The 26,065-nt window shown below is 45.8% G+C and overlaps 1 protein-coding gene across 4 annotated transcripts in view; it reads right to left on the bottom strand.

Moving 5' to 3' along the window:
* si:dkey-82f1.1 (DENN domain-containing protein 2A) overlaps positions 1 to 26,065 on the bottom strand; it is a 125,779-nt gene that overhangs the window by 27,341 nt on the left and 72,373 nt on the right. For all 4 annotated transcript variants that reach the window (XM_038780623.1, XM_038780622.1, XM_038780621.1 and 1 more), the window contains 12 exons: positions 24,149 to 25,417; positions 21,583 to 21,734; positions 19,243 to 19,391; positions 18,196 to 18,396; positions 17,680 to 17,773; positions 15,767 to 15,817; positions 12,685 to 12,872; positions 9,498 to 9,607; positions 5,902 to 5,971; positions 5,706 to 5,783; positions 4,010 to 4,150; positions 2,097 to 2,245 (listed from right to left, as the gene is read on the bottom strand). In XM_038780623.1, the coding sequence (XP_038636551.1) occupies positions 2,097 to 2,245; positions 4,010 to 4,150; positions 5,706 to 5,783; positions 5,902 to 5,971; positions 9,498 to 9,607; positions 12,685 to 12,872; positions 15,767 to 15,817; positions 17,680 to 17,773; positions 18,196 to 18,396; positions 19,243 to 19,391; positions 21,583 to 21,734; positions 24,149 to 25,417 (2,652 nt within the window). The remainder of the gene's footprint in view (positions 1 to 2,096; positions 2,246 to 4,009; positions 4,151 to 5,705; positions 5,784 to 5,901; positions 5,972 to 9,497; positions 9,608 to 12,684; positions 12,873 to 15,766; positions 15,818 to 17,679; positions 17,774 to 18,195; positions 18,397 to 19,242; positions 19,392 to 21,582; positions 21,735 to 24,148; positions 25,418 to 26,065) is intronic.

Genomic DNA, 26,065 nt, shown 5'->3' with positions numbered 1-26,065 from the left:
AGACTCCAGGGGAAACTAATTGGTCTGGCCCCATGGGCCTCATGAGGATTATAACAGCACATTCCCCTCCCCCGCAAAGTCCAAAGATTCCACGATGAAGGCGCAGTAGGAGAGCCGTCTACTTCTTTACGCCCGAACCTGCACTTCATGCACATTTGGAGCTGGATCAGGCGGCATATATCAAGCCAGAAAATGGCATTTCCTCATTGATCGTAGTGGTTGGAAAGATACTGGTGGTTGCTCGTCTGTCTGTTCACCGTCAGAAAATTCCGATACCTTGACCTCCTTCATTTCTGCATCAGGCTCTGTTGGGGTCAACGCCTTGAAGCTGCTGGTGCCAGGGCTGTCTGAGCTGAAGCTAACTCCTCTGGATTTCTTTTGCATATTGCTGGTCTCCTGGTTCGGAGATAACGGTGGCATGGTAGCACAGCAGTTAGCACTGTTGCTTCACCGCACCAGGGAACAATTCCCGGTTTGGGTCACTGTCTGTGCGGAGTCTGCACGTTCTGTGTGTCTGTATGGGTTTCCTCCGGGTGCTCTGGTTCCTCCCACAAGTCCCAAAAGACGTGCTTGTTAGGTGAATTGGACATTCTGAATTCTCCCTCTTTGTACCCGAACACGTGCCAGAATGTGGCGACTAGGGGATTTTCACAGTAACCTCATCGCAGTGTTGACGTAAGCCTACTTGTGACAATAATAATGATTCTTATTATCTAGATGCTTCTTCATTTTGCTGTCCTGTATCTGAACCTGGTACGATATCGGTCTTGTTTGTCGAACTACCGTGCCTGGAATCCACTTGGCACTGTCACCGAAGTTCCTAACATAGATTGCGTCACCTGGTACGAACTGTCTACTCTGTGTACGCTTGTCTGGGCAATGCCATTGTTGCTCTTGACCGCGGCATATTTTCCCGCCAATATCTGGAAAAGCAAGGCTGAAGCAGGTCTGAAGTCTGCGCCCCATCAGAGGTCCTGCCGGAGCAGGGCTCCGTGGCCCAGTGGTTAGCACTGCTGCCTCACGATGCCGAGGAACCGGGTTTGATCCCAGCCCCGTTGAGTCGCCCTATTATTCACACCACAGATCTATCTGTCCCGTCGCAGTTCAGGGCCATATTCACAAATTTCAGCCACTTTCCTTAGGCGTGTCAAAAACTTGGTTACAGACGCCCTGAGGTTCTTTCAGTAGTAAAACTGTACCTCTGCATGATGACCAACGGCCTGAGGGGGGGGGCAATGGTCTGCTACTAGCAGCACCAACTCTTCAAATGACCTAGTATTCAGGGATGAGGCGTACGTCAGGTTTCTGATTACGCTAAAACTGGACACTACACAGGCAGTCAATAGCAGCACTTTCTGGCGCTATCAGCAAGTATTGCGTTCGCCATGAAAAAGTAGCGCAGTCATTCTAAGTATTGCACCCAATCTTCCATACTTGCATCAAATTTCCTAAAGAGCGGCATTTTGAAAGTCATGCACACCTTTTACCCAGTGTTATACATAGAGATGGCATGGTTTCCAATGATTAGTGGCACCGTTTGCAGCTCCACTTTACCCTTTTCACCAATACTGTGTCCACAGAGGCGTCCACGCGAGAAACTAAAAGAAACTGTTTGTTTATTGAACAATTATTATTTACATGGTGTACACAGGTCCCTATCAGGACTTCTCTGCTCGGTTCCCACTCAGGCCCATCTTTTATACATAGTGACCATGACTCCATTGACGGGGGCCCCCGTCCCTCAGTGGGGAAGCTCATATTCAACAAGACTCAGGGGGAGACTAAATGGTTCGACCCTGTAGGTCTCATGCAGGTTATAACAGCCTCCCACAAGCATCCTCGGATTCCTATAGTGACTTTATATACACACGATGACTAATATACAATGCATTCACATGGTCTGTATATATTACAGATAGTCACTGCCCCTTGTATATCAGATGGTATACATTACAGTAGGTGTGATTTACGTGCATTTATATCGTACGGTGGGGGGGGGGAACAGCTGAACACAGAACCTCCAGTAGTTCCTAGTTGTAGGAGGTTTTTTTTCTGACCATAATTCGTTGTAAACGACAGCAATGACTATTAGTCACCTGAGTTTATCCGCTGTGAAAATCACCCTCCGTTCTAGTAGAAGTGAAGCAAAGACTTTAATCAGCTGGCGGACAGTCAGTGACAAAAAGAGACACTCAAAGTCTACGTGTTCCAGACGAGAGTCCAAGGGCCTGCACAGCTGGATCACCTGCAGAAGAGGGCACGGGTCAAACTAAATCAGAAGCAAAGATGCCACCAATTGTAAATAGACATGTTTTGGCCTGTTCTGTTTATGGAACAGCCAGGGATAATCTTGCTTCAAATGTTACATATAACATATTTTAAATCATACGACATAAGAAGGGAGGTATGCTAGAATGGTATAAATGTTAGAATGGTATTAAATATTTGTTAAGACAGAGTGCATATCGTTCTGAACACCACACTACAGGAATTGATTGTACCAGAGATGGTACAGAGGAGTTTTGGGAGGATGTTATAGGACTGGCAAATTTAGCTGAGGGGAGGCTTGGGTCGTTTTCCTTGGAACAGAAGAGGCGGAGGGGAAATATTGAGCTGCATAACATTACGAGGGAACTAGACAGATTGGCTAGAGATAAACTATTTCTCATGGCAGGGAGATTAATAACTATGTGTCACAGATTTAAAGTAAAGTAATTAATAGAAACATTAGAGAGGAGTTCACGGGATTTTCTATCCCCACCCCGAGAATGTTTGGTGTCTGGAACTCACTGCCGGAAAAGGGTGGGACGCAGAAATCCTCATCATATTTAAAAAGCACTTGAATAGGCACTTCATAAGTTCATAAGATATAGGAGCAGAATGTGGCCATTCAGCCCATCGGGTCTGCTCCGCTATTCTATCGTGGCTGATATGTTTCTCATCTGCTACCTACAATGTTACAGGCCAAGAGCTGGACTGCGAAAATAGCCACAGCATCTCCTTCCTGGAACACATGACCTCGGAGCGCGAGCAGGCAAATTAGCCTCCCGCGCCTCATAGCTGATCATGGCTGATCCCATCCTAGCCTCAACTCCACTGTCCTGCCCGTTCTCCATAACCCTTCAAACCCATTACTAATTAAAAATCTGTCTAATTCCTCCTTAAATGTACTCACTGTCCCTGCATCCACCGCACTCTGGGATAGCAAATTCCATAGATTCACAATCCTTTGGGAGAAGTAGTTTTCCTCAAATCAATTGTTTTAAATTTGCTACTGCTTTTTCTAAGATTACGACCTCTCATTTTAGAATGAAGTATCGTAATCTATAAGGGTACAGCGCAAGAGCGGTGAATGAGCGTTGTCGCCGAAATCCGGCACGACGCCGCTCCCGCGATTCTCCGGTTCCAGAGAATCGCATGCACGCGGTCTACGCGGGTAGGGGGTCCATTGACAGAGGCCCCCACGGTGATTCTCCAAGTGTAACTGGCCGGGTTCCCGACGGCGTGGATCTCTCATGGTCTCACCCGTCGGGAACTCGGCGTGGGGGCTGTGGACTCAGTCGGCGGCTGCCCTGGTGGGGAGTGCGGGGGGGATCTTTCACTGGGAAGGGGGGGGGGGGGGGGGGGGGCGCAGGCTATTGATTGGGGGCCACCGATCCGCGGGCGCACGCGATCTCGGGGAGGGACTATTTTTTTGGTGCCAGCCCATGGTGTGGGTTTGCCATGTCGCGTGGGGCGTCCGACGTAGGCCACTGCCGTGTGCATGCACGGACCCCCGACCAGAAGTGCAGGGCCCTGTATCAGCAGCCGAAGCTGCGAGGACTACTTTGGGGCTCTGCTAGCCCCCTTCAGGTAGGAGAATCACTTTGGACTTTCGTCAGGATGTTTTGACGCTGGAGTGGGGACATAGCCCCATTATTGGAGAATCCCACCCTTGAGTCCCATTATTGGAGAATCCCGCCCTTGAGTCCCATTATTGGAGAATCCCGCCATTGAACTTTTGCCTTACCTCATTCCCTGATCCTGGAAGGAAGTTTCTAACAGTGATGGTTCGCCCCGGAGCAGGGAATGGAGCTTCCATAATGCTTCTCATGAATGGCTGAACAAGAGCAGGGGAAATCACTCGCCGCTTCTCCACCTCATCCAGGACCTGCAACATGGCAGAAAATAATAGAAACTGATTAGTCTTCTGCCTCATGGAGGAGAAATAGAGCCAGACTTGACTGAACTCAAACAGCATAAATTAGAAAGAAGCACAAAAAGCTGCAACGTTCTGTCAAATATTATATGGTTGCTGCACCTCTCAAGTTTATTGCTTTGAAATCCAGGCCTACAGTGATAAGAGTATTTAATATTTCTATTCTAATGTTTATTTTCCGGTGAGTATTAAGTTATGAAAACATACTAGTGCAAATGACAGGTGGGCATAAATAGTCTGAGGTACTCAAAAGCTATAAACAATTTCTACATAACAGAGTAAATGTAGTTCCAAGTGTAACTGCTCCATTGTGACTGAAAGAAGGAAGACACTCAAATGCCAATATAGTCAGTTGCCTTGAGCAGTGAATAGTTGGAATGAATCACAATGAGCATTGGTGGTTAGGCTGGAGTGAGCACAGGCTCTTACACTTATTACTTAAATAAGTATGGAATATCATAGAATTTACAGTGTAGAAGGAGGCCATTCGGCCCATCGAGTCTGCACCGGCTCCTGGAAAGAGCACCCTACCCAAGGTTAACACCTCCACCCTATCCCCATAACCCAGTAACCCCACCCAACACGAAGGGCAATTTTGGACACTAAGGGGAATTTATCATGGCCAATCCACCTAACTTGCACATCTTTGGACTGTGGGAGGAAACCGGAGCACCAGGAGGAAACCCACGCACACACGGGGAGGCTGTGCAGACTCCGCACAGACAGTGACCCAAGCCGGAATCGAACCTGGGACCCTGGAGCTGTGAAGCAATTGTGCTATCCACAATGCACAATAAGGACAGTCGGAGAAGGTTTCTGATTAATACACAAATATAATGAACATGTAGCCCTCATCGTTTGCAGTACCGTGAAGCAGGTACACTACAAGAGAGACTCGATGTATTTACTTCACCACAACATCTGCTCACAAGGGCAGCACAGCAGCGCATTGCTGCCTCACGGCGTTGAGGTCCCAGGTTCGATCCCGGCTCTGGGTCACTGTCCGTGTGGAGTTTGCACATTCTCCCCGTGTTTGCCTGGGTTTCACCCCCACAACCCAAAGATGTGCAGGGTAGGTGGATTGGCCACGCTAAATTGCCTCTTAATTGGAAAAAAATGAATTGGGTACTCTTAAAAAAAAGTTTTAATTAAATAAAAATGTTTTAAAAAATTTTTTCAAAATGTATGCTCACAAAAAGATAGCTCAGCAAATGCATTCATAGGAAACCTAGAAAACCTGTTTTTGGATTGATGTAAAGGGAAGTACTCAGAATTCCTCAGGTACTTTTAAAGTATTAGTGTGAAAAGAATCAACACAAATCATTTCACAAAGTTTCCCGTCCAACACCATTCCTTTGCACCATTTTCAGAAAATGGGGAACAGAACAAACAAGCACCAAAGTCCAACAGCAAAGGAAATTGACAAGATGTTGGTTCAATTCCTTAATCCAAGGGCTCAGTTATTTCACCTTGCCAGTCCCTGACTAACATTGATCTGTAACCGTACCTTGGAGAAGAGGTTAAAACAGCCCAGCCGACTAACGATACAGTAAACCTCAGGTAAACGTTTCCCCTTCCCGGTGGGCTAAAAGGAAGAAGAGAAGATGTAACTTTTAGCCTGTCATAACCTGTCCCAAAGTCATTGCAGAAGAGGTTCGGAAACATCATTTTAATTTTTAATAAGGTTTATTCGGTAATCCTACCAGCAGCCTCCGACAATACCCGAATCGTCTGCTCCCATCCTCACCAGTCAGGACAAATGAAAAAGTTTCACTATTACAGTGGAAGACAAGGAACATTTATTAGAATATTCTGTGCTATTGCAAACCATAGCCCTGGAAAAAAAACATTGTAACATTGCTACAAAACACACCGTGTAAAACATACTAGATGCAGTATGTCCACAATAAGACTCACGGTAGCATGGTGGTTAGCATCAATGCTTCACAGCTCCAGTGGTCCCAGGTTCGATTCCCGGCTGGGTCACTGTCTGTGTGGAGTCTGCACGTCCTCCCCGTGTGTGCGTGGGTTTCCTCCGGGTGCTCCGGTTTCCTCCCACAGTCCAAAGATGTGCGGGTTAGGTGGATTGGCCATGCTAAATTGCCCGTAGTGTAAGGTTAATGGGGGGATTGTTGGGTTACGGGTATACGGGTTACGTGGGTTTAAGTAGGGTGATCATTGCTCGGCACAACATCGAGGGCCGAAGGGCCTGTTCTGTGCTGTACTGTTCTATGTTCTATGTTCTATCATTTTATCGATCACATGAAAAAATGAAAATCGCTTATTGTCACGAGTAGGCTTCAATGAAGTTACTGTGAAAAGCCCCTAGTCGCCACATTCCGGCGCCTGTTCGGGGAGGCTGGTACGGGAATTGAACCGTGCTGCTGGCCTGCTTGGTCTGCTTTAAAAGCCAGTGATTTAGCCTAGTGAGCTAAACCAGCTCCTGAAACCATATATCAACAAAATGGGCTAGAAATATGCCTTGGCTCAGTGTCCGAACTTATGCCTCAAGAGAATCAGAAGGTTACTGGTTCAAGCAACTCTCGAGACACATCATCTAAGCTGACACCTCAGTACAGTATTGAGGGTGTGCTGCATCATCAGGGGTGGATACCTTTCAGATGAGTTGCTAAAGTGAGGCCTTGCCTACTGTCAAATAATATCAAAGATCAGGGCTGGAATTCTCCGCCGCCAGTAGCAGAGTTCCCGGTGCGTTGGAAAATCTCATTCGGGCAAAAAATGGGATTGGTACCCGTTGCGATGCTCCAGACCCCTGCTGGTGGCAGCAGCATACAGATTCACACTCTGCACCAGCGGGAGGATGCAAATAGGTCATTTGAACCCATTCGCATCCTAGTAACGGGCTGGGCACTCAATTCTCCACGCCTCCATGGTGCTCAAGCCCTCTCAGCCGGGATTCACGCGTGTATGGATTGGTGCATGTGTTTGTCAGGATTTCCCTGACGTGGTAGACCAAGGGAGCAAGAATTTAATGCAGGTGCCCCCAAAGTTCATCAGAGGGCCCCCTCCCCTACAAAGCAAATCCTGCCCTGCCGACCCCCCCAGCCCCCCCCCCAACAAAGATCCTCATCTGACCCCCCATATCAGAGAACCCACCCCCAATCAGTCACCCCTGCCTGGAAGCTAGCCGCTGTTACTTCATAGCCTCTGCAAGGTTTCTATTCACTTTCAAAGAGAAATAACTTTCATCAGGCTGTAATTGACAGAGTAATAGCTTCCAGACAGCCAGGTGTCTGGATTGTTTATTTTCATTTTTCTTCACACTTGAATGCATCTCAAGTACCCTGCTTTCAACCTTACCACAATGCTTATAAACATCTAGGAGATAAGTGCTTTCACTTCCTCTTTTTCTCATCAGAAATAACTAACTGCTTTTGATGTGGTCAGGAGCTGGCAAACATAGCTAGATGTTTCTAAACTATACAATTCCTACAGAGCAGAAGGAGGCCATTTGGCCCATTGAGTCTGCAGGACCCTCTGAAAGACCATCCTACCTAGGCCCACTCCCCCACCCTATCCTTGTAATCCCACCTAACCTGCACATCTTTGGACTGTGGGAGGAAAACGGAGCCCCCAGAGAAAACCCACGCAGACACGGTGAGAATGTACAAACTCAACACAGTCACCCAATGCTGGAATTGAACCCGTACCCTGGTGCTGTGATGCAGCAATGCTAACCACTGCACCACTGTGCCATGCAATTGTCGTTGGTTCAAAGTGGGGATACTAGAGATACACTCAAGCATTATATGGGGTGTCTTTGGCAGGGGCGAGGAGGGATAATAAATATAGATCTTACAGGGGTGTATATAGGGGCTGTTTTGCACACAGCTAAATCGCTGGCTTTGAAAGCAGACCAAGCAGGCCAGCAGCACGGTTCGATTCCCGTAACAGCCTCCCCGAACAGGCGCCGGAATGTGGCGACTTGGGGCTTTTCACAGTAACTTCATTTGAAGCTTACTCGTGACAATAAGCGATTTTCATTTCAGTGCAGGAGGCCATTCGGCCCATCGAGTCTGCACCGACTCGTGGAAAGAGCACCCTACCCAAACCTCCACCCTATCCCGGCAACCCCATAACCCAGTAACCCCACCCAACACTAAGGGCAATTTTGGACACTCTGGGCAATTTAGCATGCCCAATCCAACTAACCTGCATGTCTTTGGACTGTGGGAGGAAACCGGAGCACCCGGAGGAAACCCACCCACACACGGGGAGAACATGCAGACTCCGCACAGACAGTGACCCAAGCCAGGAATCGAACCTGGGACCCTGGAGCTGTGAAGTAATTATGCTAACCACTATGCTACCGTGCTGCCCAAAAGTCAAAATCAGGAGTGGGATCTGGTCATCCTCAGCTTTGCGTGCTGGAAACGGGGGATGGTGACTCAGCAATTAACGTGGTGATGGAGCAGGATGTGTTTGGCCGGGGGGGGGGGGGGGGGGGGGGGGTGCCAGCTGCCAACCTCAGTATCAGGCCGCCCGCTCAAAACAGCGGCCCAATAGTGGGATTCAGAACAGAATCTCTCAAGCTTCCCGCAATGCATAAATTAGCATAGCAAAGTGTTGCCAACGCAATCCATGAGCGATTCACTTCTGGCAGGAGGACATAGAACATATTCTACCTACCGGAGAATCCTGCCCCACATGTTTAAAGCAGCACAGGGGGTTCTCCTGCTGTTTTCCCCAACATTTATTCTTCAAGGGCATCACCGCAGAAACAGATTGTTTAGCCATCTATTGCATTGCCATTCAGAGAACTTGCAGTGTGCAAATTGGTTACAGTGTTTTTACAACAGTGACTATACTACAATTGTATTTTATTGGTTGTGAAATGATTTGGGATGTTCGGAGGACTCAAGGTGCTTAATAAGTGCTATTAAGTGCAAGTTTCTATTTTATCAATGTGCTGGTACAAACACAAAAAAGCTAACTACTTCTATCCATGTTGTAAAATTCTACAGTCTGCAACCTTATAATAAACCATCCCTTTCACAAGATACCTAGCGCACCTTGCATACATTCAACCCACATTATTTAATTCTCCAATAATGCTATTTTGTATCAAGCATTGTTCAAGTGATCTATACTGGTCCAAGAGGTACAGATAAAAGATTTGTAAAAAAAAAAAATCACTTTACAAATATGGGGAAACTCATTAAACGCAAAGCAGGTGAACATTCAACCTTTATCAGGCGCCAGCCTCAACCACATCCTACCCCCAACCATTCAGTAGTTGAGAAGACGAAGATTAAACATAACCTATTAAAATATATACCTGGCAAATTCAGAAACGGGAACCCAGTCTCTGGCATCAGGGAAACAGAACTGCGGGATGACTTTTAACTGATCTTCAGTTTCTCGCATCAACTTGAATGGTTTGTCCAGCTGAACCATTAGGAAAAAGATATATTACTCACCATGCTGTGTTCAATGATTGACACACATTGCTTAATATCATATTTCATATATATATCTACCCTGCGCCTCATCAGCCTTCACATTTCTCATAATGTGTCATTTTTCAGCCAGGATATTCGCTCGGCAGGTTCAGCGACGGGAGTAGAGAATCTCGCGAGATGTCCAAATTGCATTTCACTAGACGTTGACGCGTTATTGTATTATCCCCACTCCCCTGCCCAGTGATGGTGACGTTTGTTTCCATACATTTGCATATTATCTCTACAGGGGAGTGCATCACTGAGGGAGGAGAGGGTCATATGCAGGCAGTGCCAGTGGCGGTGGCGGGGCAGGGCATAGACGGGGCGGGGGGGGGCTTCCAAATGAACCTTTGTGCACTGGGATGGCCTTTAAAGATGGTGCCTCGAGCATTGAAAAACTGAGTTACTGGCGGGCTGGGCTCTGCCAGTGTGACATTATGGGACCTACCCCTTGCTGTTTTTCCTCTATGTCCTGAATGATGTGGTGGAAAAAGCCACCATTGGTGCCAATAATTTCTTTTTTTTTAAGAGACATAATATTGGACGCATTTTTAACGTATACACAAATACAAAAGCCAACCGTGGGAATAGATAACAAAACCCCACCCACCCTGCATCACTCCAACCATCACTCCCACTCACACCCCCCCCCCCGGTACCCACCTCCCTTTTCCAACCTATCACCCCGCCCAAACAAAGAGAAAACTCCCACTGCCCCCCTCACACCCCCACGCCGCTGACGACGCAATACTCCTCAAAGAAGTCAATAATCAGCTTCCACCTGAAGGTGAAGCTGTCCTCCACACCCGAGTGGCGAACTTAACTTATTCCAAATGCAGGAATTCTGCCAAATCACTCACTCATATTCCCGCCTTTGGCAGCTCAGAGCCCCACCAACCCAATAAAACCCATCTCCAGGCTAACGGAGGTAAAGGTTAAGACATTGGCCTCTCTCCTCACCCGAATTCCTGGATCGTGCGACGTTCCAAATATCGGCACCTCCGGACTCGGAAGCTACCTCTACTCCCAGAATCTTTGACACTATGACTGAAACTCCCTCAACCTCTGACACGCCCAAAATATGTGCACATGGTTCGCTCCCCCCCCCACGCCTTGCACACTGCCTACACCTATCCTCCACCTCTGCAAAGAACCAACTCATCCTGGACACTGTTATGTGGGCTCTATCAACCACATGAAACTGGATAAGACTTAACCTAGCGCATGATGAGGACACGTTCACCCTCAGCAGAGCTTCCCTCCACACTCCGGCCCCCAATGCACCCCCAACTCCTCCTCCCACTTGCACCTGATCTCCACGGGTGCACACTCCCTTTCTTGTTCGCAACCCTGCCCTCCCCAATGTCACCTTCAGACAAAAGCTTATCCTGCAGAAATGAGGGGGTGGCAGCACCAAAAAAGGATGCCACCTCCTTCCTAATAAAGTCCCTAACCTAGAGATACCTGAACCTGTTTCCCTTTGGTAACTGGTACATCTGCAAACCTTTTCCCCACGAACAAATCCCTGAGGTACTTTATCCCCACCTGGCGGAACCTCACACCCAACCCTGTCAGCACAAACCAGATTGTCACAAATGTTGTCTACTCTGATTCCAAACCCACCATCGGGCTGCAGAGTACCGAAACGGCGAGAATGGAAGGGGCACCAACAACAGTGCCCTCAACACTACACAAGGTTCCGCTACACAAGGCTGCCTCCAACCGCACCCATCCGACCGCTCCTCCACCATCCATTTCCTAGTCATTGTGATGTTTGCTGCCCAGTAGTAATTCAGCAAGCTCAGCAATGCCAATCCCACCACCGTTGATCTTTCCTCAAGAACACCCTCTTCACCCACGGAGCCTTCCCCACCCACGCAAATCTCAAAGTCAACCCATTCACCTTCCTAAAAAAAAAAAGGACTTGGGAACAAAAATTGGGAGGTTCTGAAATAGGAAGAAAATCTTCAGCAGCACCGTCATCTTCACCATCTGCACTCGCCCCAAACACAATGGCAGCACATCCCACCTCTGGAAGTCTGCCTTCATTCCTTCCATCAGCTGAGCCCAACTCCACACCACCTGTATCCCAAGATAGCGAAAGCTTTCCCCCACCACTCAAAGTGGCACCCCAGCCTCCTCTCCTGGGGGCTAGCAATTTCAACGCCGGTTTTCCCGTCCACAATTGGCCTTTGCCGATACACAGGAAAATTCTGCTCATTTCTCACTCCTGTGGGAATATTTATATTGGGTTCTGGGAAACACAAATCAATATCTCATTTCCAGTACCACAAAATTCAATCAGGAATAACATTAATAAACTCATACCAGAAAATCGAGCCATAAATTTTCAATTTTCCTACAGCATGATTTCAGAGGTAAGGATTTGCTAATACAGCGTTTAAGTTTCTACAGAGTACTTATTGTTCAAAGGGCACCAGTAAAGTGTCTAATAATACAAATCTTTGGGCAGAATTTAATCTTTCGAGAGGCCGCTTAAAAATGGAGCCCCAATCTCTTGCTGCAAGGCGAGCTGAGTTTGTTGGTGCCGGGAACTGGTCGAAGTGCAGCCTCGATGGGGCATTCCTCACAGAGGACCAAAAAAGAAGCAGAGTCCCACTTAATAGCGAGGTCATTCTCGGTGTTGCAAGAAGTTACAGCTCTCTAAACTAAATTGGAGCATTCAGGAATGCAGTCACTTGAATACATCGGGAGGGAAGGAGGTTAGAATAGATGGATGTCTGCTGCAGAAGAAAATTTAAATACTTTTACTTTTATGTATTTCAAGAGACAATGGGAGTACTTGAAACAAATTTGAAACAGATTAAACTTTCTCAAACTTTCCTCCCTTTTTGACGGGTGGGTATGTTGCGCCAATGACTACCCTCCCCCGCTTTCTGACATCACATCAGAAATTCCAGGAATTTTCTTTTCAAAGCTGTAAACTGTTCCACATCCCAACCCATTGGAGCAGATGGAGAAAGGGCCTCTCTCTCCTTTCTCTGAAGTTCAGCATCTTCTTACCTTCAGGGGGAACTGTTGGGTAACCTCAGGGACGTACACATTGGTGCCCTTCTTCATGTGGAGAGCAACCACCACAAAGAATTCAAATAATTGCCACTCCTGGAATTCGATGAGATCTCTCTCCAAAGTCCGATAGCGGCCCCTTTGTTTTAGCATTGACTTGACCAACACAAGGCGCTGGCTGTGAGCTATGGATGGGGAATGAGGTGGAATTAATTGAATTCAATGATGTATTAAGAAATATCAGTCTTAATAATTGAAATGAAACATCAGTCATTATTCAAAAGACGGCATTTATTATTTTCTTCAAACTGCAGTATTTATTCACGGGTGCAAACCCACTGCTGAAAGATAAAGGAGTTTAACGTGCTCACTTGGGTCAGATTTTTTATGTGACCCAGACTTAACAAACTCTTGGAACTGACAGGAAGTTGCATAGCCAGACTTCACTAATTCACATTTCATAGATTCTCATAGAATTTACAGTGCAGAAGGAGGCCATTCGGCCCATCGAGTCTGCACCGGCTCTTGGAAAGAGCACCCTACCCAAAGTCAACACCGCCACCCTATCCCCATAACCCAGTAACCCCACCCAACACTAAGGGCAATTTTGGACACTAAGGGCAATTTATCCAGGGCCAATCCACCTAACCTGCATATCTTTGGACTGTGGGAGGAAACCGGAGCACCCGGAGGAAACCCACGCACACACGGGGAGGATGTGCAGACTCCGCACAGGCAGTGACCCAAGCTGGAATCGAACCTGGGACCCTGGAGCTGTGAAGCGGTTGTGCTATCCACAATGCTACCGTGCTGCCCCCATTTAGACTCAGGAGCCCCAGAATTTCTTATGCCAGATCATTATAGATTAAACAGAGACTTCTGAAGTGTGGATGCTAAGATGTACACTCAGTCAGACCATGACAAAAGAAGTGGTGCTTGAAATGGCAAGAGCAAAAATAACTCGAGTGACATCCAGAAAAGACAATGTCAGTATTTCGGCCATTTGAACCGACCTGAAAAGCTACCCAGATCAAGAGGGTAAAGTGGAGGGCAGTAGAAAGAGCAGCCACTGGGCTTGGATAGACGTCACAGAGCAGTTGTGGATCACAATGTATATGTGAGGACGTCTCAAGACAGATGAACATGACATACCATGACAGCAGATCTCCGAGCAAGAGCAGTTACAAGCAGCAGAATACAGATACCTAGTTTAAAATCTTTAGTTATCGGGCGGCACAGAGAGCTGCTGCCTCATAGTGCCAGGGACTTGGGATCAATTCCAGCTGAGTGTGGCCGTCTGTGTGGAGCTTACAATTTCTCCCATGTGTAAGCTTGGGTTTCCTCCAGGTGCTCCAGTTTCCTCCCAGAGTCCAAAGATGTGCAGGCTAGGTGGGATTGTGGGGACAGGACAGAAGAGTGGCCCTGGGTAGGGAGTGGGCCCGGGTGGTGTGCTCTTTCGGAGGGTCAGTGCAGACTCTATGGATCAATTGGCCTTCTTCTGCACTATAGGAATTCTATGGGTAGGTCCAAGAGAATTATGTCTTTTTATTCTTAAAAACCAAAAGCTTGGAGGAGATTTTTATATCTAAAGGTATTTAGAATAATTAAGGGAATAAAATGTATGCAAGTGTATTTGGATAGGCATAGAAAAAGGGCTATGATCTAGTAAAATGCTATTTTTTCCATTTACCCCAATCCTGACACGCTGTGCAAAGTGAAAGAAACTGTACCTTTAGAGCAGAGGTTTTCAAAGTGCGGGCCGCGATGCATGGATCAGTTGCAAGCGGATGTCGGGAGGGTCGCACAGCGATCGGTCCTGGTGTTCCACAATGGTCCCGATCATGGGAGAAGTGCCCAATGGTCGCTACCAGCATTTAAATTGAGAATGGTGGCCGCTACTGGCTTATATTTTAAAGAAAATTAGGCTATGTGTAGTCCTTAACAGACAGCCAGGGACACAACTAGGCCGTGTACCTACTGGCCAGGATCTCATATCTGAATCTGCTGGGGAGAGGTGTTCAAGAGATTCCACGGCAGGACAGAGCTATGCTAGTGTCAATGCCCTACAGAGTTCTAGGCCCTCTGGTTAACAGACTACAAAGAAGAAACTTAACTCTGGAACAAAACAGTATAGAGATAAATTCTTGAGGTATGAATTTTTCAATTGTGCCAATGCAAATAAGGATACAAAGCCCATGTGTATGCAGGGAAGTACTAGCAAATTAAAGAAGTTTCAGATTTTGAAAGAGAAATTGTGGGTGAAAAATTCCCTTCGAGTTTGAGACCTCAAGAGTCAGTTTAAAAAAAAATTAATTTAGAGCACCCGATTATTATTTTTTTCCAATTAAGGGGCAATTTAGCATGGCCAATCTACCTACCCTCCACGTCTTTTGGGTTGTGGGGGTGAGACCCACACAGACACGGGGAGAATGTGCAAACTCCACACGGACATTGACCCAGGGCTGGGACCAAACCCGGGTCCTCGGCGCTGTGAGGCAGCAGTGCTAACTATTGAGTCACCGTGCCGCCCTTCAGAGTCAGATATTAACTTACAGCTGACTCCAAATGAAAAGACTACGCTGCTGTGCCTTACCTGCGATAGCACATTAAAAACACACCTAAATGCTGCCAGCATTCTCGAGTAGCATCTGCCTGGGGAATCCAGTGCTCAGTAAAACCAGCATTTTGTTGCCCTTCACGATGAGGTGGATTTTTCATTCTCACAAAGGTGAAGACCGCAAAATGAACCAGCTGAACTCTGCACCTGATATGTGCATTTCCCTCTTCTCCTCTGAACCGGTTTGGAGTGAGATAGTGAGGACCAAGCAAGCTCCCCTTTCGCATTAAAGGTAAGTTTGGCATGCGTCACAAAATTCGACTGGTGTGGGTCAGCAAAAGTAGGTCCAGGGAAAAAAGTTTGAAAAACACTGCGCCTCCAACTGGGGCAACCATACAATTTTAAATCAAGTTAATTTGTTACTTGACATGGCCTCTATTTCCAGGCAGGAGGGCATAGAGGAAGACAGAAAATATATTTAATAGAATTAATTATGAACAATTTGTACAGGAATGTGCTTACCTTTCAGTTTCTCTTCAGTCTCGCTGTCAGTTTCACTGTTTTCATCTGTAACTGAATCGACACAAGAAGTTTAGTCAGGGATGCCTTTTGCTACTTGGTAACTATGGCAGACCAAGTTTAGATTAACTGTTTTCTCAGGTTCAGCAACATTACCTTCTCCCACACTACATTCCTTACAATCAAGAATTTACCTTCATTGCCTAATAACTTATTAACTCTTTCATAGCGCCCTTTGGGGTCAAAAGAACAAAATGCTTTGTAATATAAACTGCATTCTGCAATCTTCAGTGTTTCTCCAATCTTCCAAAAAGGTGGCCTGATTACAACATTTATGCAAGATGAGGCCAAGTATAAATCAACAAACAGGTTTAGTTTGCAAGCCATACAAGGGTGGCAATTATTGCTTATTTTGTAATGTCCCATGTATTAAAAAAAAATTGTTTCACTGGCACCATTAGTGAGCTAATTATAATTTTTCTGATCGCTGGTTCCTTTAAACCAAATCAGCAAGAGAGTGTATTCTTGGAGACCGATTCTGCTGAGTTCCAGTGTCGGTGGAATTCCAATACCTGTGCCGGGATTCTCCAATCCCGCGGCCAAGTTCTGACGCCGGCGTGAAAAACGGCGCCAACCACTCCGGCGTCAACGGTCCCCGATAATGAGGAACGCTCCCCTTCCTAGGGGGCTAGGTCGGCGCCAGAGTGGACCCGCAGCTCCAGCCGGTGGAGAACGGCCGGCGCGAGTTCACGCATTCATGCTACAGGCGGCGTGATTCCTTGCAATGCGCGTGGGGTCCTGTCTCCGCGCCGGCCCCCAGGCAATATGGCGGAGCCCTACAGGGGCTCGGCCCGGAGGAACATAGGCCCCCGAGGAACCAGCCTGCCCGCCGATCGGTAGGCCCTGATCGCGGGCCAGGCCACCGTGGAGCCCCCCCCCCCCCCCCCCCCCCGCTGGGGTCGGATCCCACCCCTCCAGGACGACCCCTGCAGACACACTTTCCAGGTGCCACCGTGTGGGGCCTGAGGAGCCCACGCCGGCAGGACTCAGCCAAACTCGGTGGCCACTCGGCCCGTCGGGGCCCGGAGAATCGCCGGCAGCGCGGGGGGGGTGGGGGGGGTGCTTTCAACGGCCCCCAACCGGCGCGCCGTCGATCCCGTGGGCACCGGAGAATCGGTAAGCCGGCGTCAGGGCGCGATTCTCATATCCCCCCAGGGTTTCTCTGACCCAGCGTGGGGTTGGAGAATCCTGGCCCTGATCTGTGAGTTATCTAAATGTCTATTGCTGACTCAGAGTGAAGTGTACTGCAGGTATTCCCAGAATGGTTCCACTAGCTCTAAACTACATACACCAGCATTTGAACATCCTGTAGGTTTAATCACCTGAGGAGTTAAAGTTAACTTGTCACCACCTTAATATAAATTCTTCAAATGGTAAAATAGTCATAAATTCAAATAAGTAAAAAGGTTCCCTCTAAAACACAATAGTGAGGTACACTGCATGATATATATATATATATATATATATAAATATTCCAGCGAAGTAATATTTCCACTTGCAAGTTTAAAATTATTTTTGTGGGCACTAAATTGGCCTATTATAAGGCCTATCCCTGCCACTAAATGTTATTCAATAACAATGTGCTGTACCAGCAGCATGATGGCGCAGTGGTTAGCACTGCTGCCTCACGGAGCCGGTGTCCCAGGTTCGATCCTGGTTCTGGGTCACCGTCCGTGTGGAGTTTGTACATTCTCCCCGCGTTTACGAGGGTTTTGCCCCCCACAACCCAAAGATGTGCAGGCTAGGTGGATTGGCCACGCTAAATTGCCCCTTAATTGGAAAAAATGTACTCTAAATTTATTTAAAAACACAATGTGCTATAACATAGTTTGGTGCCAATTACACACAAACAGTACCTCTTCCTGTGCTGGTTTCAGGAGACTGAGTGATCCTCTTCACTTTCTTTTTGCCCCTCCTGGCCTCGTAGATTGAATTAATTTTCAACACCACCTGCATGAGACAACAGTGAGGAATCAACGAAGATCTACGGTTAAGAGGTTAACATTGCTGCACATCAATTGCTGCTCTGCATCCAAGGAAATTTTATTTGTACTCAGTTCACCTCGATGCACAGAGGTGATTGTGGGCCTTTTTGGATAGTATTCGGCCATCTAAAATAAGGACGGCAACCATGTTCCAACCTGTGCTAAACGGCAATTGGTTTGTTTGTTTTTTTCTCACTGACTACAGCAGACAAGTAAGAAGTCTTACAACACCAGGTTAAAGTCCAACAGGTTTGTTTTGAATCACCAGTTTTCGGAGCACTGCTCCTTCCTCAGGTGAATGAAGAGGTACAGCAGACAAAGTCAGGTGATTATTAACCCTGGCCCTCAAACTAATTAAAAGATAATCTCCCATGGGCAGAAACATACCTTGGGAATCTTTTTTCTTCTCTTTAATAATTGTGAGTCTCCTGCTAGGCTCAACGTGTCATCTGGACTGCTGGGGGTGGATGGTGGGCTGGCTTTTGGTGGTGAGCTTATCCCATCTTTATTGATTTTCCTCAGATCCAACAATTTGAAGCTCCTCCTCTCCGAGGAATGTCGAAAGAGGGAGGGAGTCTTCAACGGAAGCTGTGAAGGCAGAATAGATCTCCAGAGTAACCTTCACAAGTACAGTAAAATGAACAGAGCTAACCAGATTACTACTGACCAGGTTAGTTAATAAAGGGTTATCAGAAGCTTACACGATGCCAATGTCAGATCACATGACAGATTAGTGAAAGAAACCCTGGAGTGAGATGTTCTGACCTCATGCAGAGGTCCAAATGTAAAATTACTTGCTGTAAATAAATAGTTCTAGTTAAAGACGATGGACCCGAGCAGCGTGTTTTTGGGAGACTAGACGATCGCCAAACCCACAATGAGAAACAGCACTACAACAAAAGTACATGATGCTTAGAGCTAGTGTTCCAGTATTGGACAATTCTGGTCAAATCCTGCCAAAACAGCATTAGAGTAATTATGTTCAGTTAGATTATACCTTAACACATTCAAATCTTTACCAGATCTGCTCAGCAGAATGAGAGCACAAATGTTAAAGCCTTCCAACTAAATGATTCTAGTTCAGCAAGAGTATTGGCCTCTCAAGATGCCTCCAGCTCTGGTGACAAAACACTGGATTTCTGTGCCACGTGCCAAAATTCAAAGACCTTCAATGAATCTTGGTTCACTTATATGGCCAATATTCATTTGATGTCCTTTGGTCGGCTGAATGACGTACTCAGTTATAACAGAACAGGATGCACAGGAAAAGCAGACTAGGCCCATCAGTCTGCAAAAGCCCAACATCTCTCAAGCCAACTATGTAGTGGAATTGACAGAATGAAGATTGGGCAGATTCTACAACTAACAGGCATTTGGCTTTTGCCAGATTCCCACCCAAGCGGTAAAGATGGAAATCTACCATATTCCTGTTACCTTTGTAGGAGTCTCAGGCCTAATTTCTGATGGAGAGCCTGGTTTTGGGGTGGACCCAGCCGATGCAGGATGGACTTGGACACACCGCTTACCCAACAAGTGCCGGTCGGCAGATTCTATGTCTTCATAAGGGTTTTCCTTGGGAACATCTGCAATATCAATAGAAATAATACCAGTAAACATAATAATCATTTACCCTTCTCCTACATCCTTCAGAAACTTTATTGTTCTTTCCCTTCAAATTACCATCCTCTGCCCTTACATTTCAACTGACCAAAGTTCTGCCCATTGTTGTTAACTTGCAAATTATCTAGAACAAAACAATTTCAGTTTTACATCTCTTCATATTGCAAAGTAATTCCTACATTGCAATTAACTGTCATCATTTCTGCAGGGGTATTCCTGATTGACCATCATAATTTCAGGAGAAAATCCGCAGAAATCCTGGAGAAAAGTTGTAAATGTAATTTCTTTGGATTTTTTATAGCAATCAATCAGGAAGATGCTGTGGAAATTCGGCATTCCCCAAACTGCCTTTCACATCTTTCTATTTAACTATAAATTCCAATTAAAAAAACAAATATTACATGAAAATTAGCACAGAATGAAACAGGGTGATTAATCCTACAGCCACTCATTCCTCTTATTGTCCAACCATCCACCTCAGTAATCTGCATTAAAGTTGGGTGTACTTAACTATTGTTTTGCAAAATGTACCATTGCCTCTGACTATTAAACATTTTCTCCATTCCCGCCTTCCAAATCCTGATGAAGTCTCAGACAGTACAGGAGAATGAGGAATCTACAACTTAACTATGCCCCACACTCTTACACTTGCAAGCACCAACTCAGAAGCTGACACCCTGCAACCTTAATAGCAACTTGGGAGGGTCAAAGCTGGTTGATGCTTTCAGCACACAAAATGTGCATGAGCAAGGACTGGATGTTTCAGGAGGCAGCTCACTGGAGGGCAAGCTCACATTGTAGCTTAATCTTAAGAGGACAGAAGTGATAAATTCCATTGCTCAGCTTTGTGGCATATCTATGGGAAAAGACATAAATCCATTGGACAAGTGTCTGCATGTAGTAAATATAACTGATATCACAGATGTCACCTGCTGCAGCCAGCAACGACTAGAGGCATAAACAATGAGGGAGCTCCAGTGGCTTTGACAGCTACAGGCTAGGATGTACAAGACACAATAGATACTACAGATCGTCTATGGCCGCTGCTCCTTGGTGAACTGCAGGTGAGAGCTCGGAGTTCTGGATGCCTCCTGCGTGCTCCCCTCCTCTCTCTGAAGCTGCAGCTCCCTGGATTCTAGCCTGCTTCTCTTCCAACTATTAAAAATGCCAAATGCATCAAAATTAATCAGAAATTTTCCATAATCCAAAGTCAAAAACTTTCTGCCAATCCACCAAATTAACTTCCACAAATGGTTATTGTTCATTCCAGCAGCCAAGGCATCCAAAAAACGCAAAAGCTGCACAATAGCAGTCTAAATAAACTAACTGAGAGAGAGAGAGAGAGAGAGAGAGAGAGAGAGAGAGACAGAGAGAGAGAGAAAGAAAACAGCTAATGATCCCTTTAAATGTCACCAGAAATTACATCTTCCATGCTGACCAGTTTAGAATTGATGAATATAACATTATTTAAATAAGTAACTGCCGTTTTCAGAAGGATAGGCAGGATGCTGGAAAAAGCACTGATTCAAAATGATGTAGGCTAATTCTGTGTGAAGTAGTTTTCTTTATATATTTAGAGTACCCAATTTTTCTTTTCCAATTAAGGGGCAATATAGCGTGGCCGATCCACCTAGCCTTTGGGTTGTGGGGAAGAGACCCACGCAAACACGGGGAGAATGTGCAAACTCCACACGGACATTGACCCGGGGATGGGATCGAACCTGAGACCTCAGCGCCGTGAGGCAGCAATGCTAACCACTGTGCCACCGTGCCGTCCTATGTGTGTGAAGTAGTTTGAAAGATTGTGACCCATTGTATCTGGAAAGCTTACCTGGGAGGTAAAATAGGTGTTCAAATTGAAAATAAATCGCCAAATCTGCCCATCTAAAAATGAATATACCTATTGCACAAATCATTTTGTTAAATCATAAACTTAACCATAAACTCCACACATTGTGGCTTCTGCCGACAGGACGTTTGGACACGACGTGCTCGACTAATTCCTGGTTATGGACTCGGTATCGTCTTTTCTCTCATAGGTTTCTTGTCCATTTTTTTCCCTATATATCAATTCAATATGCCTAGGATCATACTAAAAACCAGGTGGACAAACTTCACCCCAGAGGAATTTGGGTCCCAATTCCTGAATCTTACCCAGGATATCCTCGTATATGTTCTCTTCTGATAAAGTGTAGTTCAGTGCTAACTTTGACTGGGCATACCAATCCACTTGACCATTTCTGCAGAAAGTGGGGGATTGCAGCCTCTGGAAGTCTGGTACATCTTCAAACTCAAAGGATTTCCGACTGTATCAATAAAAACAGATGACAACTTTAATTCACATTAAATGCATTGCTCACTGAAGTTACAAAATATATAATTTTTTGCATTTAGTCATCTCTATTTGTCTTTTTTTTTAAAAGTGGATTTTGTACTCTTCAGATTGTGAGATGTAATACTTCCCAATTTAACACTAAATGGTAGTATCAAAAAATCCCAGATTAGATATACTCATGAGTTTTGGTACAGGATGAAATTGATGAAGTAATTGATGAGCGTATTGAGGTTGGCATTTCCATAGGGACTTTCAAAAAGAAAATGGAAATATACCACATATATACTTGCTATCAACATTCAAGCCACGGAATTAAAGGGGTAATAGCGTAGTGGATACGAAATTGGCTAAGGAGCAGAAAACAGAAAGTAGTGGTGAATGGTTATTTTTCAGACTGGAGAAGTATACCGTGATTATCCCTGGGATTTAGTATTAGGACGGCTACTCTTTTATTATATATAGATCATCTGGGTAGTTAGAAGGCTTAATCTAGGGGAACATAGACAAACTGGTGGCACAGTAGCACAGTCCGGGGGGCGGGGGGGGGGGGGGGGGGGGGGGGGGGGGGGCACGGTAGCACAGTAGCTAACATTGTTGCTTCACAACTCCAGGGTCCCAGGTTCGATTCCCAGCTTGGGTCACTGTCTGTGCGGAGTCTGCACGTTCTCCCCGTGTCTGTGTGGGTTTCCCCCCGGGTGCTCCGATTTCCTCCCCACTGTCCAAGGATGTGCAGGTTCAGTGGATTGGCCATGCTAAATTGCCCTTAGTGTCCAAAAAAGGTTGCGTGGAGTTACTGGGTTACGGGGATGGGGTGGATGTGTGGACTTAAGTGGGGTGCTCTTTCCAAGAATGGTACTAGGGATATGGGACTTCAGCTCTTTGGAGAATCTAGACTTGTCTCCTTAAAGCAAGGGGGGGGGGGGGGGGGGGGGGGGGGTTCAGTAGCTGCAGGGTCAGTATCCAGAGAACAGTTTTGAGGTTTAACCAGAGGCAAGATGAGGATTAAAAAAAAATCACAGCACGTAAGAGCAGCACGGCGGCACAGTGGTTAGCACTGCTGCCACATGGCGCTGAGGACCCGGGTTCGAACCCTGCCCACTGTCAGTGTGGCATTTGCACATTCTCCCAGTGTTTGCTTAGGTCTCACCACCACAACCCAAAGATGTGCAGGCTCGGTGGATTGCCCACGCTAAATTGCCCCTTAATTGGAAAAAGAAGAATTGAGTACTTTAAATTTATTTTATAAAAACACAATAAGTTGTTATGATTTAGGATGCAGTGCCTGAAAGGATGTTGGGAGCAGATTAACTGGTAATTTTCCAAAGGGGATGGGATAAATAAATGAATGGAAAATAAAGTAAGTGGAATGTAGCTAGTTAGATCACTTTGCCAAAGAGCCAAAATGAGAGAAATAGCCTCTTTCTGTGCTGCATCATTCTATGATTCTGCAAAATTCCCTCAATAGTGTGTCAGGTCAGTTTATAATGAGTTAAATACATGTAAAACTCCCTCTTCACTGCTAACAGGGCTTAGGCCCAACTCAAAGTTCTACCCACTATACATATACACTAGATCCACTTCCCAGACTTACCATCCTGTAGGACTTTTAAACAAGAATATTATTTGTTTTTTAAATGTATTCTTCCAGGAGATGTGAATGTTGCTGGCAAGGCCAAAATTGGTTGCTCAGCCCCAATTGCACTCAACAAGGTAGTGGTGTACTACCTTCTGGAACTGCTGCAGTCCATGTGGTGTAGGTACATCTTAGTCCCAAATGCTGACAAATTAGGTCTAGTAATGTGCTGTGAAGTTGCTCAGAACTAGGTAGAGAGTATCTAAATTCAATTTACTTGGGACTATGCCAGATAGTGGGCAACGGTCACTTTTATCCAATTAATCTGCGTGCATTTGAACCAAAGTTCCAAAAGGAACAGGAGGTGACCTATATCCTTATTTTTCAGTGAAACCCGTTTTTCTTTTTTTTTTAAATCAGATTTTCCCCCTTCTCTTAATTGGACCTTCTCTTCTAACGCATCATCCCATACCTCGATCAAATTTGATGGGAAACCAAAACGAGAAGATCCACAAGTGCAGGCCACCTTAGGAATTATTAATCTCTATACTTTATCTCCTGGTCTATAGGAAAATATCTGGCATCCCACTGAATTTGTTTTCTCATCAGCAGCAACATAAGGAGTTCCATACTTGGAGAAATTCAAGCAGGAACCTAAACTTGACACATCTGCAGAGGCTCCAATGTTCTGCTCACCTTACTATTGCAGTTTACTCCCTCACATGTATATCACATATTTCTAGATCATTGTTTTATAGCTTCCACTTATCCCAACAGGACTAACCTTCCTGATGACACAGATGCCTGCTTACCGGTTATCCTTATTGTTTGTCCTTAGTTTCCCATTTAGTGCCCCTGTACTGACTGTAGGAGGAGGTGACAAAGGGAGAGGTGGGGGGATGGCTGGTAAGTCTGGCAATTGCCGGGTGCTCTTCCTTAAGGTACACAGGCCTGCTATTGTTTCTGTCCCATATTCAAAAGTTCGCCTAGGTTTGGGTACAGGATTCACTGTAAGCTCCTGGTCCAGGGTTCCAGGTTCCGAGTAGATGTTCTCAACATTTCTAATTTTGCAGCTTGCCCAGGAGACCTTCACTTCGTCTAGATTCCCAAAGCTCAGTTCGCTTGCTTCAGAGTCAGAATTGGACTGGATGTGCTTGCGCTTCAGCTCAGAGCTACAGCTGCCATCCGTTTTCTCCTTGGAGGTTGCCGTCCCCTGGGCTGCCAGTGCTTCCTGAAGTCTCTGAGGGGTATAATAATCACCAGGCAGCTTGAGTTGGCTTGATGCCGAATCTTCCTTTGCCTTCTCTTCCAGCTTCTTGATGTGATTCGACACAGTTGTTCTGTCTCTTTTCAAGAGCTGTGCTGTGGCAAATTTAGCACAGGCAACCTCTTTTGCTTTCCTGCCAACTTGCTGTGTCAAATCAGACATTATCATCTCATTCTGCTTGCCCCCAGACAATCTGCTTTCAGTCTCCAAGGTCCTGGCCTTCCCATCATCTACTTTGTATTCATTCTCTTTCCCAGCATCTTTGCTATCTAAATTCCAAACTTTTGAGTGTTTACATTCAGTCTTTTTAATGACATTTTCTTCAACCCATTCCACCCTGTCCGACTTGTTCTCAAGTTCTTTTGCTTCTTTATTTTCCGCTTTTTCTTTATCTGCTGAAAGCGCTGGTTCCTGCTTGCCCTCCCATTCTGAAATCTTTTGCTTGATGCTTGGATTCCTAATTATGAGGCTTGTTTTATCGGGGGAAAATCTTTGGCTGGAAGTATTCTTTAATGTTTTCTGTATGGAAAGTTCATTTTCTGTAACACTGTTGATGTCCAGGTTTGGGTTGTTGGAGCCAAGTTTTTGATTCAACATTTTTTGCTCACTTTTGGCTGGTCTCGACTTTGAAAGGCAGCTATTAATTGGCTTTAAGGGACACTTAACCTCTGTGCTGTCAACTCCCGGTGTATCAATCAGGGCCTTCGTTGAACTCTTTTTAGTGGAATTCCGGTGCTGATTACCAACACTTTCAGATTCGAACCGATGTGGCTCTTCAACAATCAAAACAAACTTCTTACCATCTGTTCTGATCCTAGAAGATAAAAAGATCTGCATTATAAACCAGAATAGTATAGAGTGTAAACTGTCTTACACAAACGCATGTGTTAGTCCTTTTGACGGTAAAGATCTCCAAATATTTTAGTTTTGCTTGTTAACTCCTGCTTATAGGCCTGAAGAAGCCATCACCCCAAGTATTAGTCAACCTCTCTTCGCTGAACCAGATCCTCTGTTTTACACTGGCGTGAGCGGCTCATTAGAGAGAATGGTGTCTAGAATTGTTAAGTGGTGTCCACAGGACTGAGAGTTGATAATCTGATATTGCATATATATCAACAAGACCTTACAGGGCACAGTTACAACATTTACTGAAGATCTGAAACTTCGAAGCATTACAAAAGGCTCATCTAACCCGCACATCTTTGGACTATGGGAAGAAACCGGAGCACCCGGAGGAAACCCACGCAAACACGGGGAGAACGTGCAGACTTGGCACAGACAGTGACCCAAGCCAGGAATCGAACCTGGGACCCTGGAGCTGTGAAGGAACTGTGCTAACCACTGTGCAGCCCATTTTATTAATTTTTTTTGATGACAGAAAGAAGTCGGTGGAATAGGCGGACAAGTGGCTGGCGAAATCTAATGCAGAGAATTTTGAAGTGTAAAATAAAAGGTACAATTC

Source organism: Scyliorhinus canicula, chromosome 20 (genome assembly GCF_902713615.1).
Source record: "Scyliorhinus canicula chromosome 20, sScyCan1.1, whole genome shotgun sequence".
NCBI lineage: Eukaryota > Metazoa > Chordata > Chondrichthyes > Carcharhiniformes > Scyliorhinidae > Scyliorhinus > Scyliorhinus canicula.
This window is presented reverse-complemented; position numbering and strand designations above follow the sequence as displayed.